This window comes from Terrapene carolina, unplaced genomic scaffold, assembly GCF_002925995.2.
Source record: "Terrapene carolina triunguis isolate 2854851 unplaced genomic scaffold, T_m_triunguis-2.0 Scaffold33723, whole genome shotgun sequence".
NCBI classification, from domain to species: domain Eukaryota; kingdom Metazoa; phylum Chordata; order Testudines; family Emydidae; genus Terrapene; species Terrapene triunguis.
In genome coordinates this window covers 2,395,988-2,413,620 of record NW_020698074.1, presented here as the reverse complement: position 1 = coordinate 2,413,620, position 17,633 = coordinate 2,395,988, and the positions used below count along the sequence as shown (strand labels likewise).

The window sequence follows — 17,633 nt, the reverse complement described above, 5'->3', positions numbered from 1 at the left end:
AGGCAATAGCAGGGATTCTGCATTCAAAGATTAGGTTTCTTTACCATTCCCCACAATGCCAAAGAGTAGTCATTCTTGCTTTGGCTTTGTTGGTGTTTCTAACTCGGAAACCTTTATCTCCATACAGTCCAGTGGGCGGGGGAAGGAGAAAAAATTATTTTTGTTTGATAGTTGACTAAGACTGAAATTATTACTTGATATAACCATTCAGGTGTTGCTGGCTTCAGCAGTTTATGTGCCAAGTGGACAGTTTCTGCCTGAACTGGTCTAACATGAATAACAATCTATTACTAATGTAGAGTTATACAAATTATTATAATTTTATGGTTTAAACCATTGCCTGTGAACTCTATCATCATCCATTTGCTGAAAAAGTGCAGAAACAACTCAAATTGTGTGATGGAATAATGCACCCCAAATGAAAACCAGGTTGCAGCTCCGATATCTCAGTAATTAAAAAAAACCAAAACATTGTGGTTCAAAATAAGAGTTTTCAAACACACTCCGCGTTAGCCTAACTTTGCTCCCATTGCAGTCAGTGATAAAATTCCCATTGACTTCTGTAGGAACAGTTAGGCCAGTTGTGGGCAACCTGCGGGCCGCATGTGGCCCATCAGGGTAATGGGCCGTGAGATGTTTTGCTGACGTTTAACGTCCGCAGGCACAGCCCCCCGCAACTCCCATTGGCCAGGAATGGCGCACTGCGGCCACTAGGACCTGCGGGAAGCAGTGGTCCGCAGGGACGTGCTGGCTGCCGCTTCCCACAGCTCCCAACTGTGGCCACTGGGAGCTGCGGGGGACCGTGCCTGCAGACGGTCAACGTCAGCAAAATGTCTCTCAGCCTGTAATCAGATTACCCTGATGGGCCGCAGGTTGCCCACCACTGAGTTCGGCCAATGCAGAGCACTTTTGAAAATCCAATCCTAGTGTATATTTTTTTACCTTAATTTCCAATTTCTTGACTTTAAAATGTTTGAGTTTTTGAAACAATTCACCATTCTAATGATGATTATTTTTAATTAATACATTTATCGTTACAAACATAACCATTCCCATCCAGATAATATTGTAAAAATAGATTTATCAATAGAAGGTCATAGGAACTGGCTGCATCCATTTCTCTCTCCATTGTATGGATAAAAATACCATGGTTTTTCTGTTGGTATTGTTCAAATATTTAGAAGACTGCAAAATTAATAAGAATTATTATGGTGCAGATAAAAGATGCTGCGTATTTCTATAAAAGAAGCCAGTGCTACCGAGATGCATCCAGATGTTATGAACAAATCCAGGAGTTTGATCTTGCGCTTAAGATGTGTTGCCATGAGGAACTGTATGAGGAAGCAGCTATTTTAGTGGAAAGGTATGTTCGTAAAGAGAATGCTGCAGAGGAAAAAATCTCTTTTCTTCCTTGTGCTGCTTGAGCATAGTAAAGTAGGTTCTCCACGGATTTTGACAAGGGTTTTAGTTGATGACATTACTTTTGCACCAAGATCAAATTCATTTGGTTTATGAGAACTCCCTCCAGCTTGAACTGTAATAGAGAACTTGATTTTTTCCCAGGACTTATTTCACTCCCTTAATGTCAGCCATGTCAAATCTTCAGTTCTCCATCTGGACTGGTCTCCTCAACTAGATCCCTAAGGTAGATATCACAGAAAGATTCAAGAAAATAACAGATTCATTACCCTTAATTTGGCCCCCTTATGGGTATGCGTTATGTTTGCTCACAAAGGGTATCTTTACACAGGGATAAAAGACCCTCCACCCTCGCAGGGTCCCAGAATTTTGACTGCAGCCTGAGCCTGAATGTCTACCCAGCAATTTTTCAGCCCCAGAGAGAGCGAGCCCTGTAAGCCCGAGTCAGCTGATCGGGCCAGCTGCAAGTTTTTTATCCCTGTGTAGATGTAGCCTTAATGAGAAAATTCAATATTTTGTTTTCTTCTCAATGTTCAGGCCTTTTTTACTGCACACAATTCAAACTCTGCTCTGAAGACAGAATTATTAATTTCTTCATGGGATTTTTTTTATGCCACTTATCTCTGTAAGTGTCTGAATGCTTCAGAAATATTATGGAATTATCTTCACAACATTCCTGTGAGATCAGGAAGTGGTATTTTTCCCATTTTACAGATGGGAAACTGAGGCACAGAGATTAAGGTCAAAAGCATCCATTCATATGGAGTTCCAAATCTGAGATGATTGGGACCTTTATTTTTCAGAGTATTTATCATTTTATAGCACTTCATATGTTCAGAGCTCAACTCCCAAAGACTTCAGTTGCAGCTGTGAGTTCTCTTAGCACTTCTGCAAGTCAGACCCCAGGGTCTCAAGTCAGGCACCCAGAAAATGAGGAGCACACAACTAGCTACCACCTCTAAGTTTGGTTTAAGTGACTTGCTAGCATCATGTAGAAACTGTTTAGCTGAGGCAGGGAAAAAATCCAATTCTCCAGGGTAGCATTCAACCGTGGGATCATCATTTCTCTTCCTGCAGTCTCTTGCCTCATTCACTACACACATTCCAGTTTTGCAAGATATGAATCAGGGGTCCTAAAGACAACAGCCTCCTTCACTATACTACCCTGATTAATTCCCGGAGCAGGACTGTGCACTGAATGACATAGGGGTCTTGAGGAAAACATAGTATACAGTCATGTTATTAAAGACTGCAAAAGGAGGCACCAGATTAAGCTTGCACAGGCAACCTTAATTCTTGCTTTTCCTGACTTTTAGTGCTTGACTTTGCAACATCGATGACATTATTTTAACATAGGTTTTTGTGTGCAATTTTCTAGGTTTAATTTTTTTATTATTATTTTTTAAAGCAAACCGAAAAAACAAATTCCATCATGTGGCATCATATTGATACCACATAGAAGCTTTAGATCCACCACACAGACTTCTGTCAGTTGAGCTAATGGAGTAACTGATTGTCATCCTCTATAAAGACAAGAGAGAAATGGAGCACTTTGCTGATGGGTTTCACAGATATTTGCAGATAGCAGAGGAATGGTGAGATGCGTGAAGGCTCTGGAGGGGAGTGTGCTCTACTTGGCACAGACCTTTCTGTCCCATCCCTCTAACCTGTCCTTGTCACAGTCCTGTCTTTTTCCCTACCCCTGCCTATCGTCACAGTCCCATTCTTCTCATCGCCATGCCCAGTTGCCGCCACTCAGGCGTCTCATCCCAGTCCCCGTCTCCTTGCCAAGCAAGTTCTAGTCTCACCCCTTCATATTACCAGTCCCCAACTCCCAGTCTCCTTGCCCATCCAGTCCTAGTGCCCCTTTCCCTTGGCTCCTCATCCAGTCTCTCTCTCTCTCCACCACCTTAGCCTCTAGTTACCCATTCCCACTGGCTCCCACTCCCAAACTCTCTCCGTGACCTCCTTGTTTTTATGTAAGGATCCCACCTCTTTCCCCAGCTCCTCAACAGATATGACTCCCCTTCCTTCTCCTCACCCCACTGGTTCTCAATCCCAGTCTCTTTCCTCAGCCAGTCCCAGTGTTCTCCCTCACTCCTCCCTGGGCTCCTTATTTGATTTCAGTCTCCCCCTGCCCCCTCCCCCATACACACCTGCTGGCTCCCAGTCCTTTTTTACCATTTCTCTTCCCAGCTCCCAGTCCCAGTCTCTTTGCCTAACCTGTCACAGCCCCTCCCCCTACCTCATACATCATGACTCCCAGTCCCAATATTCTTCTCCCCTCACCTCCCAACCTCTAGACCAGTCTCTCCCCTTTACCAGGGTCCTCGTCCCTACCACCCTCTCCTCAGCAGGTCCTGCTCTTATTCCTTGTGCATCTGAATAAGGCAGTTTTCTCTTCCATGTTGCCTGAGCCCAGCAGGAGGAGTTATTGAGAGCTCAGGGAAGACGGGTTATCTGCTGTCAGTTCAGGTGCCCAGGCCCAACCTGACACAGCCAAGGGCTGCAATTGCAGGGAAAGTCCTGCTCATCCCTGGGCAGGAGCATAGAATATCAGGGTTGGAAGGGCCTTCAGGAGGTCATCTAGTCCACGCCCAACGTGGACAGAATCTTAGGGAATTTAGCAGCTAAACTTGAAGAAATCTTCTATGCATGTGTGAACTGCAGTTTTTCATAACTTGGTTTATAACTTTTCACAACAGGTTCATAACTTGGCCAAATTTAACGGATTTTCATAGGGACAGCAAAAGTCTCATCCCTGCCAAATTTTAAGTCACTGCTCAAAAATATGGTGGGCTAAGTTCCCTCTAAGCTGCACGGCTGCACAGCGTGGGAGAAGCGCCCCGCCCAGCCGGAGCTGGAGAGGCACCCCTCCCCCGGCTTGGCCCAGCCCAGCCCTGCCGCAGCTGGGGAGAGGTGCCTCTCCCTCGGCCTCGAGCTGCTGTGGTGAGAGAGGACTGGGGGGAGTCCTCTCTCCCCGCTGCAGCCCCGGGGCAGCCTGCACCCCAGAGCCCTCATCCCCAGCCCCACCCCAGAGCCTTCACCCCCAGCTGGAGCCCTCACCCCCCACACCCCAACCCTCTGCCCCAGCCCCGAGCCTCTTCCCACACTCCGAACCCCTCGGCCCCACCCCTGCCACACATCACCTCCATATTGGTGAACATAACAAAATTCATTCCGCACATGGATGTAAAAAATTAGAGGGAACACTGATGGTGGGGACACTAGACCTTTAAAAAAAAAATGTTTTCCGGGATGTTTTAACATGGACAAAACATATTATTTTTCCCCAGCTTTGCTCTTGGAAATGATTGAACCTTTTTGGCTGAAATTTTCAAATAAAATTCAACCTGAATCAGATACCCAGCATGAAAAGTTTCAGCCCAAATGATTAAAGTTTGGCAGAATTATGAGCAACTGAAAACAGGGTCTTACGATGGGAAGTATTGGGCAACCTTCATGGATACATAGATAGCAAGGCCAGAAGATACTATTGAGATTACTTAGTCTGATCTCCTGTATAACACAGGCCATAGAACTCCCCCAAAATAGTTAGTTAGAGCATATCTTTTAGAAAAACATCCCATCTAAAAAGTGCTAGTGATGGACCTTAATAATAGACAGTGCTGCCTGCCCCACCTAGAATCATAGGATTAGAAGGGACCTCAAGGGTCCTCTAGTTTAGCCCCCTACCAAGATGCAGGATTTGTTGTGTCTAAATCATCCAAGATAGATTGCTATCCAGCCTCCTTTTGAAATCCTCCAGTGAAGGAGCTTCCACAGTTTAATTCAACAACTTAAAACTTCACAGTAAAGTATGTATGTTCCTCAAACAGCATAGTTAATGTTCATATTCTGTATGACATAGCATGAAATCTTATGTTCTATAATGTGGTAATTTGGAAAATAACTCTTATTACCACTGTACTTGGGAAGTTTTTTTTTTTTTTTTTTAAAGAATAGCATTTACCAAATGTATAGAAATAGTTTGATTCAAAATTGGAAGTCTTAAAATTATTTTTAACATCTAATGTTTTATTTTAAATCAACCTTGCAAAATCATTTATGCAAATTTACCATCCCAGGCACAAAATCTACTCCTTCACTCTTACCATGAAAAAAATGATAATGAAAAGCTAATGATGACTTACTCACCTGTCAAAAAACATTTCTTTGCCCTCGGTGAGTGGATGAGAAGACTATTGCAAGGTTGAAGTTTGGCTATGAAACAAGTTTACTAATTTATTGACATCATATAACAGTAATTAACCAGCTGAATGTCAGAACTAATGTTGAAAAAGGTACCTTGATCTGCCACTCAGAAGCAACAAATGGGAGAAAGATTTATATTATATGCCGTACTATGGTGCACATGTATTCTGTTAATCATAAAGTGATCAGTGATTGATGTAAGCTTTTGTTTGGATTTACCAAGTTTGACCCCTGAAGAATGATATTTGATAATGTGAGGGTCTTAGTCTCAAAATTCTGACTGTTCATGTAGCAGATTCATAATTATCATATGTATCTTAATAGGAGTTCATACCGCTGTGTTTTGAATTACTTTAATCTCACTTTCATCATGATTTTAAAGCAGTTTGTAGCAAGACCCACTGATGTTCTGAGCTTCTAATCTGATTCCTGATTGAAATTTTAGTGATCTTAATTCAGACAGCTTTAAATTGTAATGAAATGATTTGTAGATCTTTTAAAGTACTGTGATAATTTTTCATATTTCTGAGACCTCTCATCATTATGCACAACATTTGATGTGCGTCTGGAGTAGACCTGACTGGCACAGAATTATTACCTTGCTCGACATTGTGTGATCTTTTAAAAAATGCTAGATTGTGTCTGTTTCATTCATATATGGTAGTAACGTGACATTGATGTATCTTTATTCCAGATATGAAGAGATACTAAGGATGAAAAGGCAACCAGTTTCCAAACTTTCATACTCTGCAAACCAGTTTTATTTGGAAGCAGCTGCAAAATACTTGCGTGAAAACAAAACCAAGGAAATGATGGCAGTCCTCTCCAGACTTGACACTGAGGACCAGCTTGTATTCTTGAAATCACGCAAATGCTTGGTCCAAGCAGCAGACCTGTTGAAGAGGGAGGGTCGAGAGGAAGAGGCTGCTATGCTGATGAAACAGCATGGGTTTGTGTTGGAAGCAGCCAAGCTCACTACCAAGAAGGAATTTCGAGCATCATGTCTGCTTACTGCGGTCCGTTTTAGCGTAACTGGCTGTTCAGAATTGGAAAACAGAGACACCATCCTGGAAGAAGCCTTAGAGCTTTGTAAGCAAACAAATCAAAAATTCAGCATTGCTGAGGCAACTTTTCTGCAGGGAGTTCTAAAGAAAGATTTTAGAAAGCTTGAAGAGGCCTTTTACAAGTTCTCGCCTTTGAATCATTATGCTGGTGTGGTGGAAGCGCTCTTTGAATCAACCCACTGCGAACCAAAAAGCCAGGACATCTTTGTTCTGGCATCGTGTGGATTAGAGGCCCTTCTAAATCTGGTCAGAGCTCTCCAAAAAGCAACCACCAATGCTGAGAAAGAAATGGTCAGGTCATGTTTTGATTATTTTGGGATTTTGCCAATAGATGGCAATGTTTGCCAGGTGTCTCAGAATGAAGCTGGACATATTCTTCAATTCTTGCCCGATAATCCTAGTCTGAAAGAGAAGAAAACTAAAGATCACTTCTTTGTAGGCATGGAAGAGGTAAAGTCTGCACTGAATAAGCACTTTTTAAGCAGGCTGTGTTCAGTTACATGCAGTATACTTGAGCAGAGTTACCCTGATATTTGCATGAAGTTCATTGCTGGCTTGAAGTGTGAGGATAAAACCTGTAAAGATTTCCATAGACCTTTGTTGCGTCATGAGGCAAAATCTATACTTCAGTGTAAAATACATCTGGCAGCAATAAATGGACTGTTGTTACAGGCCAAGAGAGTATTCCCAAAAGAGCTGTTGCATGAATTTAATGACATTGATGAAATTTTGACTGCAGATAAGTATGCATTATGCAAATCCCTATTAGATTTTGTTTTCCCTAAACATTTTCATCTGAGAGTGGTGTCTGAAAACCCAAAGGCATGCAAAGATATCTTGGGACTCAGTCAGTTTTCTAAACCCTGTAGGATGGTGCTGAAGGAGTACGTCATATTTCAGTTTAAAAGTGAAAATGCCATAAATAGAAGAGAATCAACCGACTTGTGGCTCAGGGCAATGCAAGTTTTCATCTTGTCTTCCAGTTATCCTGAAGAATTTGAGAAGCTCCTTGTTAAGGAGGAAGATGATTATAACAAAGAACTGAAGTTACTAGAAGCTAAAAAATATGAAAAGGAGGATAGAGGCAGAGGAGGAAGACCCAAAGGAGTAGATGGCAGATATGGCATGTTGATACCTGATAAGTATTCTGGAAATGCAGAAAACACACACTTGTGTTTCATTCGACTTCTTGAAAATTCACTAGAGCGGCTCTATGTTTACAGAAACCCAGAAGACTGTAAGTGGATGTTTTTCCGTTTTATGAATGTCTTGGTGAAGAAATGCATTGAACCTCTGATTCCTAGCATAGGAAATACAGTGATGTTGCTGGAATTCCAGTATATTCTCTGTTGTGCCGTCCTGATGCGCCTCTGCAAGAACATTACTCTGTGTCTTCCGAAAAGTTACATCGCTCTCTTTCATTACTGGGAGTTTTTGTTCAGAAAAAGAGACCAGAAGAGAGAGATTAGAGACATCTTTTCCATTATACAGGAGTACAAACCAAAGGACACAAATGAGGCTCTGAAAGAGTTCAAATTTCATCTCCTTTATGTTGCAAAAGTTTTGTGCGGCGCTAAAAACAGTAATTTCAATGTTCTTCTTGATGCTTTTGGGGACAGCGATTGCATTACGTCAGGGGAAGCAGAGCGTACAATGGTGCTATGCTTAGTGATGTTAGTGAATGCCAATCAAGTGCTTAGTCCTAGATGTAAATCCCTTTTACATGAACACTTTCCTGAAATCAAGGCAAAGTTGATAAATATGAAAAAAGATTATCCATCCAAAGTGCCTGAAAGATTGGTTAAAATTGTGGAACGAGTGACTGATGCTGTAAATGTGAGGAAAATAGCAGAAGGCCTGCAGGAGCTGCTGATTGAACGAGATGAGGAGTACTTAGCTGACTGCCACTGGAAGTGGGACACTATGTATGCTAAAGGAGCAAGTATACGGGGCATCTTTTATGAGCAAGTAAACCTAGATAGATTTGAGTCATATTTGGATCCTTTGGAATATTTTGAGGAACCAGAAACGGAACTCGAAAGGGATCTCTATGTGGAAGAGAGAGAGGATCCCCTAACAGCCATAGCATCCATAAAGCAGCAGAAACAACAGCAGAAAGCTCATGCTAAGCGGAAATTGTGGCGTTTGTTTCTTTTAGCCTATTATTGCATAAAATGGAAGAGGAACTCATGTTCAAAAGCAGATCCCAGTGGGATGGAAATGAAAGAATTGGTATCAGGAATCTTTAAAAAAGCAGATATTGACCGAACACAGTGTGACCTCTGTGGAGTCAAATTTATTCAGGGTCCTGAAAACTACTTTAACCAGACAGAAGACTTTGAGAGAGAAACTTCTGAAGCTGCGACACCAAGAGAGACTGATCAGGGAGAAAAGGAGAGCATGAAAAGGAGTGAAACTGTTGTGGCAAGTGAGACTTATGTAAAGCACATATACCTGGATGAGCATAGAAATAAATACACTGCCTACCAGAATTATTTTGAATTTTTCAAAAGAAATGTGGATCCAAAATTACGTGAAGGGTTAGATGTAGTGGACACAATTGAACAAAATACCTGGCTCACAAGTCACTTGATATTTAAAGAACATTCCAATGTGGTGCAAAAAAAAATTCAAGAGAACATTAAGAAGATTTCTGATATAGTAGAGGATGTCTATAAGAGAAAGGCTTGGGCTGATGGTAAGACTTTTTTGTTGTGTTGCCATCTCATCATTGCTTGTTGCTTGTATGGTCTTGTATTTTAGGTTCCTCCAACACTTGAATGATGTCTCAACGATATGAGATAAGTATGGGAGTGTCTATAAATATTTTAGTGCAGCGGTAATAATATAGGCCCTGATTTCTCCTTTTATTTATTCTGATTTTCAGTGGAAGTACTCCTGATTTATCCTAGTGCAAGTGAATGGAGAATCAGGTCCATATTGTTAAAGTCTGCTTGTAAAGAAAGATCTACACTGCCTCTCAGTTTTTGCCAAATGAAACGAGTTAAAATTAAGGATGCTATTGACAGTCATATTTTATTTATTTAAATTTTATATTTCATGAACACACAGAAGAGTATTGAAATAATACAATCAGAAGATAAAATGAATAGTTCTAATAGGGTCTCAAGTTCAGCTCTTTGTTAAAGTCTTTTTTAATATTTTAGATACATGATTAGGTGCTGCTGTCATGCTTCTGTGGCAGTTTCTAACTTGTCTGAAGTGTACTTCTAGAACACCTCTAAGGTTATGTCTACACTGAGAAGTTTTAGGAATTCTTCAGTTCTTGATATAGCAGCTCCACTAGTGCTAGCAAGATGGGAGCACTGGTGTTAGGATAGTGTCAAGATTAGACTGCGCATTGGGTAAGAACACCTGCAATCAGTCTACACTTGTACCCCCAACACTGCTAGCACTGTGCTAGCTACACAATGCTAGCTACACTGATGCTAGACCAATGGTGGGAGCATTACTAAAGATCCTCAGTGTGGACAAGGCAAAAAAGCATTGTTAACAGTGACTGAACAGGAGTTGTATTACGTTTTATATCTTAGGAAATAAATATGTTGATACAAATATTATTTCATATTTGTTTACATATATTTGATGTTTTGCACTGTCTCTGGCAAGGAAAAATTAAATTAGTAATGAGTGGGTGGATGATCTCGGAACAGAATAGAATGGACTAACTGCTCCTAGAAAAAAACTAGCACCTTAAACCAAAACCCTGCCATTAACTCTAGACCAGCCTTCAAAAGTGTCATGGCAGTTCATCAACTGTGGCATAACATCCACTTGTCTAAGGTGACTTATAATGAAAAAACTAATGATATTTCACTCACCCATCAAAAAAAACCCTGCTTGCTGTGATGAATAGAATTTTGCAAGACTGTGTCATTCATAAGCCTGTGTTCACCAGTGTGTTACATAAGTCTTATGTTACTCCTCTCGTGGGAATGTTACACTATTTGGAAAATTGCTATATATAGACGAAGATGTTAAGTGCATAAAGTCAGTTTATTACACATGCTATGGGCTTGCCTATCTGTGACCTTACGTTGTTGAAAGTTGCTGATTTTTATTTAGAACAAACCATATTCAAATGTCACGGTTTAAGGGGTTTTTTTTTACACTTACTAGATAGTAAAATAAATAAATATAAAATAAAATTAATATACACAATCTTCGCAGTAGCAGAGAGATGTATTGTTATGTGCACTGGAGATACAAACATCTCTCACTGCTGCAGATTTTGGCTGACAGATGTCAAAGCAGTTTTCCCCTGCGGGAAAGCATCATACAGAACCACGGAAAGCTGAAGATTTCACTTCAATTTGGGAGTCTTTATTTCAAGTACAAAAATCTTGGTTAGTTAACAGACCCTGACATGTTTTGACTTCTGTTTTAACATAATTAAGTAGTCGGCCACATCATCAGCTAGCGTAAGTCAGCATAGCTCCAGTGAAGTCAACACAGCTGTTTCTTTGGGAACTGTAGCAAACCTATCATCGGTTATTTGTCTAAGAAGTCATCTGCCAACTAGAGTACTTCTGTTCAATAAAAATTCTGATTATTATTGTAATACTAATTATTCACATACCTAATTGTTAATGGTAGATTTAGCTGCAAGATCTCAGTACCTGTTATCTTTGTTTTTCCATCCCGGAGGAAACTTTACATACAAGTTTATATTTTGCTTCTGACGTTTTTTTTTTAAAGTGTTTTTGTTAAGTCTGTAATATTACATTTGTAGTGTATTGTGCATGAACCTGTAGAGTTTAAGGGGATTGAGGAGAGAATTCAAGGAATCTTCTCGTTTGCGCCCTGCACAGAGCTAGCCATAATGTTGATGGGGAGTTTAGGCTGTGCATGGCCTTTCTAAAAGGGACAGGGTGAGGGTGTGTGCTGTGACCACCCCCCTCCCCCACGTCTGGCAGAGTTGATTGATGCGGAGAGGAGTGCATGCTCTATCCTCTTCCATGGTGGTCTCTCTCCCCTACAGCACGTACTTCTGGAAGCCCCCAGGAAGAATTCTTGTTGATTCAGACAAAATCCTTCCTAGAGTTTTCAGCGCAGCATGGCCCTATAACACCTTTCCTTTAGTGTGGGCTGTCTTTCTAAGTCACTATCCAGCCCTCAGATAATAAGCACGATCTTAGTATGTTTAACAATTTATCTATTTCAGCTGAAGAAATAATGGCCAAGCCTGTTAGCAGTTTATCCGTTAATCTTGGCGATGCTCGTAAATGGCTGAAGAACACCGAGTCATATATGGTAAAGGAGGAAGGTACGTCATCAAATTATGCAAGTCTCCATATCCACAGAAATTATGTGGTTATATTTTAATTTGGAGGTATTCACCTTCTAGGTTTTATCAAGGCCCCTACCATTATTGCATAGCTAAAGAGGACTGAGTAGGCTGTGTATGCAGGTAGCGGTGGGTCAGGTGCGCTGTTCAGAACAGAACAAATAACTATTAAAAGGGAAGGGAAATGGAACCTTCTTCACCAAACACTAGGGAATTTGTTTCTCAGAACTTTACAGCATCAGTATGTTTATGGACTGGTATCTGTATAACCCCAAGTTCTTAGGTCAGTGGTTTCTAATAGGAGTGATTGTTCTTAACCATTTTTTTACGTTCTCTTTTCATCTGGGTACAGGACAGAAGAAAGACAAGTCAAAGGGAAATAAAAAGATCCCTACCTGTAAAATATTCTTTCTATAAGACCTAGTGATTTGCATATGTACCTTAATCCATCACAACACTTAAGCATAAGCTTAACGTTAAGCATGGGAGTAGTTCTACTAACTTCCTTGGGAGTACTTGGGTGCTTAAAATTAAGCATGTACCTAAGTGTTGGATTAGGGCGATAATAATGATGTTGAGAAAGGAGGCAGTATCCAGTAATAAAGCTTCTTGAATGTCATGTTTTTCTAATCTAAAGCTGTGGTTTTAGACCAGTGATTTTGATCACCATTACATATCCTGTTATCCTCTGACAATACAAAGAAAGAGATAATTAAAACATAGTATGAACGAGCTCTTAGTTCTACAAACAGCATTAAAGCCTTATTCCTGCTCTCTTTTGAGGTCAATGGGGAAATGCTTACTGATTCCAGTGGTAGCAGAATCGGGTCCTGAGTGTCTGTCCACCATTAGCAGGAGGAATCCAAGGGAGAAATAAGTACTTTGACACACAGATTAGCCATTAAGACATGCTCTTCTGTTCACGTCAAAACTTAATAGAGGAAAAATACTTTATTAAAAAGAAGTCATGATCATGAATAAAATTAAGTCTTCAATGCAAGAGGTATATCGAAGCAACAGAGACTGTAATGTTCATACCAAAAAATGACTTGTAACTGATTCATTGGTTGAAGCTAATGAGTCTACTCAAGAAAGGTAATTATTTTAACACTTAGGTTAAGATGCTTTTGTTCTTAATTTTGCTATCATAAAATGTAAATATGCAAGAGGAAACTGCTAAGAAACTATTGCTGCTAGGAAAGCTTTCAGAGAAACTTTGCCTCCCCCCCCCCCCATATTTAGCTTTAATAGTGGTATTTCATTAAACTTGATTTTATTTATTTGGTTGTAAAATTTTTTTTAATTTTATATGATTGGTTCATTGGTTCACCAATTCGTCCTTATTCAGCAACACACTTTAGCACATGCTTAGGTCTTCTTGAAGTCAGTTGGTCTTAAGCACAAGTTCCATACCACCTTGTGCTTAAGTGCTTTGTTGAATTGGGGCCTGAATAGGAAATGGCTATAGTGTGTGTTTGGTCGTGCCTTTAGGAAAAGGAAGTTTCAATCTTATACACTTTTGAACAATTTGTTGTTTTTTAAATAGGTTTTGCAGATGACAAAGACTTTGAAAATGAAGGAGAGGATGAAATGGCAGCCTTTGAAGAACTAATCCCTAAAAAGTCTTCAAGAAAAAAAGGAAAACGTAGAAAATAATAATTTGAAAAATATGCAGATGACTATCCCACCCTGTACCTCTGTAATTTAGGAATAAAACTGTTAAAGGCTTTAATAGAAAAAAATATAACGGGATAGGGACAGCAAGGGGGAAAATGTGAAAAATACCAGCAAAGATTTTTTACTTTTGATTGTTTTTAATCATTTATTGTGGGGGAACAGTGACCTACCTGCTTGAAGTTATTTTATAAATTTATGTATTTTAAAAATTAAATTGCAACAGGACAAACTTCAGGCAGAACCAAATGGGCAACTCAGAAGTGACAAACGCCAGCATGTAACTTAGGTCATGTCTACACTAGCAAGCTTACAGCGGCACCGATGCAGCTGTAAAATCGCTCATGTAGCCGTTCTATGCCGATGGGCGAGAGCTCTCCTGTCATCATAATTAAACCACCTCCAACGAGCAGCAGTAGCTATGTGGGTGGGAGAGCGTCTCCCACCGACATACAGCTGTCCACACTGGTGTTTCTGTCAGTGTAACGTACGTTGCTCAGAGGGGTGTTCCCCCCCCCCACACACACACATTCCTGAGCAACATAAGTTATACCAACAAAAGTGCTAGTGTAGACGTAGCCTTACTAATTTGAAATGAGCCAGTGGAAAGAATAGCACTTTTCTGCCTCTACTCAGGGGTGTTTTCTCCATCTATTCCTTTTCCTGCTTTTAATTTGCATCTTTGCCATCCTGCTGAGCTGGAACACTCATGGGAAGGAAGATGGTTTCTGATTTTTTTTTTTTTTTCTTGGAGGATTTTAATATCTTTTTTTTGGACTGTCCAAGACAGCTTGTCCCTGGAGGACATGGTTTCAAATAGCCATTGTGAACTAGCCACGTTTGGAGGAACTTAAATCTCCTTGGGGGGAACTTGCAATATCTCTTCTATTAATTCCAGAGTCAGGAACGGTGAGTACAGAGAGTTCTAAACACATTTGTATGTGTGTTCTATCACCATTGTATACATCTCTAGTTAGATATGGACAAGAAGTCTTTTATTCCTATTTGTTCTTGATTTGATTATGCTCTGTACATATCAAAAACATCTGATGATTCTATAAAGTTAAAGATTGTTTATACATTTTACTTATTTTATAGATTTGACTTGCCAAAAAAAATCTTTACATGTAGTACATTTTATAAAGCCAACAAGATTGATGTTATAGCCTGATGTTGTGTCATTTTTTTTAATTGCTGTGCAAGGGCCGTATAGGACTGCTCACATACAAAAGAGCTGCGGGATTTGGGACAAAGTACAGAATGTGTAATGGTGCTCACCACCACTGCAATTTCTGGCAGTTCACATCTCTGTTATATACTCTTAGGATGTTTTTGGTATTTTTAATGATTATGTGTTACTATGTGGCTGAGATATTTAGTTTTGAAAAGGTAGCTATTTTGTTTTCACATATCAAATTGTTTTAGTAGTTACCAGACCCGTCAAGAGAAATTTGGGGCCCTGATACATAGGGTTCATGATCCCTCTCCCATTTCACTTTGTTTACATAGACATTAGACTTTTTTGGGGGGTGGGTACTGACCTCAGGGGCCCTGGTACACTTGTCCCTCTATTTTTCCCATCACCCACCCTGGTAGCTACCTAAGCATTTTCCTCTGGGCCCCTGGGCCCATTGCTTTGGAAATTGGATGCATTGCATTGATAAAAGCAAAACGTCAGCGTGGACCTGTGCAATATGGGCAGCAATAATAGCCATCTATCAAGTACCAACCACCCATCCATCACAAGAAGAAAAATGTATTATCCGATGGCATTTTCAGTGTGCTCTATGAAATGAGTGGATCGGTCTCGTTTTGATTTTTTTCCGAGGTGGTGTCCACATCCCATCAGACACTATCACAGTTGGCAACTTGGGAATGGTCATGAAAACTGATCTACTCGTTCTGCTCTAAGCGTGGTACATCCAGGCTGGGGTGAAGGTGCCGTGGCGGTGGAGTTGGGAGAAAACCTATCTGTCATTGCCCATACTCTGTGTGTTCTTTCTTTAGCTTCCAGGGCTGTATATCTAGTGCACGTGCACAGCTAGTAACCTTGAAGGTGTGTTTTGTTTTCTTCTTAGCTCCCCCAACCCTGCCGAACAAATAGGGATATTAACATTTTAAAGCCTATATTCCTGTAACATTAAAGTCAAGTGTTTAAATACTCTTGAGTCAAAGAATAATAAAGGTAAGATTCTCAGTAACTGTCTTGGCTATTTTGCACATACTGCATGTTGAAATTTCGGTCAGTTAATTTTTTTTAAATTTGTATCTTAAGATTTTGGTTTTTGTTGTTCACTGTAAACTATAAATATACGGGAGGGTCATGCAAACATTACTCCAAGAACCTTCACTGTTGAGTTTCCTGACTTGGGTGTTTAAATTCTTGACTTTAATGTTAGCTAAACAGTTTTTGTATTTAAATTACATTTCATATTTGAAAAGCCCTTCACATTTATATTTAAGTTATTACATATATACTGGCCTTCACTTTAGTGAAAAAGTCAGACATTTAGGTGTGTTTTCCCATAAAAAGCATTTAAAAAACAAATAAAATTACTGTAACAGACCAAAAAGTTGAAACAGATATAACAAAAGCAAAAACTTAAGCTTAAAAGCCAAATCATAGTACACTTGTACAGGGACTTTAGATTCCTTGTGTGGATCCATCTATGCAAAGGAAACGGCAAATGAATCCATACAAAAAGTCTGACTCCAGTTTTGGATCAGAGTTGCTGGATGGAACCTGTCTCAGCAGTGAGCTGAATTCAAACAGCTCCCTAAAGTCTCTGAAGTTCACATTCAGATTTCCAACCCCCACTCCCACCCCTTCAAATTCAGGAGTGTCTGGATCCAGAGTTTGGCTCTCCTCAAATAGAGACAGGAAATCTGGGTCTGAAGATCAAATCTCAGTGCTTCGCTTGAGCCTCTTTTTGGTGTAAATAAATTCTTGCCCTCCCCCTGGCCATTCTCTTTGAATAAAAAACCCGCTGTTCGTGAACCGTATCCTAATGTGTGATTAATGCAATGACGTTACAGTTCATTCAAATCTCTCTCCGTTTATTTGATGATTTAGTGTAATGTTCCTGCCTCGCAGGGTGTCCCCTTCGGCGGTGGAGAATCAGTGCTCATGGCTGGTTAGTCTCTTGGCGGTTCTGGCTTGCGGCTGTGCAACTGAGCAGATCAACCATCTGTAGCTCAGGTGTAGCTGAGCAAATCAACAGTCAGTGGTTCAGGTCTTCTGGCCGAAGGGTTAGCACTCATCCAGCCCTGAGTGCAGAGCCAGACGTAGGGGGACTTGGGTCCACCCTTCTCCACCGGGTCCCAAACCAGGGCCCTAGAAATGACAGGTTGACAGGAGAACAGGGGTCACTGTCTTGCCTCCCTCCAACACTGGAAGACCCATGTTTCTGTTCCCTGGCATTCCTACCAGCATCCGGAGGGGCTGCTCCATGGCCTCTGGGGCCTGGTTCCCGGTCTTGTTATTGGGCAGCCTGCTGTCCACTCCCTCGTTGGGCCTCTCAATCTCTTCAGGCAGCAGCTGGTTTTCCCTCCAAGCCAGCTCCAGAAGGTTGTCACCCGCCACAGCCGGTCATGGGCTCTTCTGGTAGTTTGGCTCCCTAGGAAGGACAACTAACTCCTTCCCTGGTCTGGCCCCAACTGAGCTACGGGGCCCTGTTCTTATGCTTCTTGCCCTGCTCTGCCCCCGCACTTCCTGCGGAGACTGGACTGTTTCAGAAGAAAAATGTATTAGTCTTCAAGCTTCCAGTTACGAGTGGTGAACTATCAGGCTCTCCTGGGCCGGTACAAATTCAATCTGTGGGGCTCCCTGCCTATATTTGAGGACTCCCTCCAGGAGCGTGATAAGGGGTTCAGGGTGCTCGTGGAGGAAGGGGCAACGCCAGCTCGAGCTTCCCTACAGGCTGCCTCGGATGCTGCGGACACGGCTACGCAAT

General features: G+C 41.0%; 1 protein-coding gene across 1 annotated transcript in view; it reads left to right on the top strand.

Annotated features, from left to right (window-relative positions):
- Window positions 1-13,891, top strand: part of LOC113409510 (TPR and ankyrin repeat-containing protein 1-like) — a 79,034-nt gene extending 65,143 nt beyond the window's left edge. Inside the window, exons 21-24 of the mRNA XM_026663515.1 lie at window positions 1,218-1,363; window positions 6,329-9,396; window positions 11,884-11,985; window positions 13,553-13,891. Of these exons, the coding sequence (XP_026519300.1) occupies window positions 1,218-1,363; window positions 6,329-9,396; window positions 11,884-11,985; window positions 13,553-13,662 (3,426 nt within the window). The 3' untranslated portion in view covers window positions 13,663-13,891. The remainder of the gene's footprint in view (window positions 1-1,217; window positions 1,364-6,328; window positions 9,397-11,883; window positions 11,986-13,552) is intronic.
- The last annotated feature ends 3,742 nt before the right edge of the window (window positions 13,892-17,633 follow it).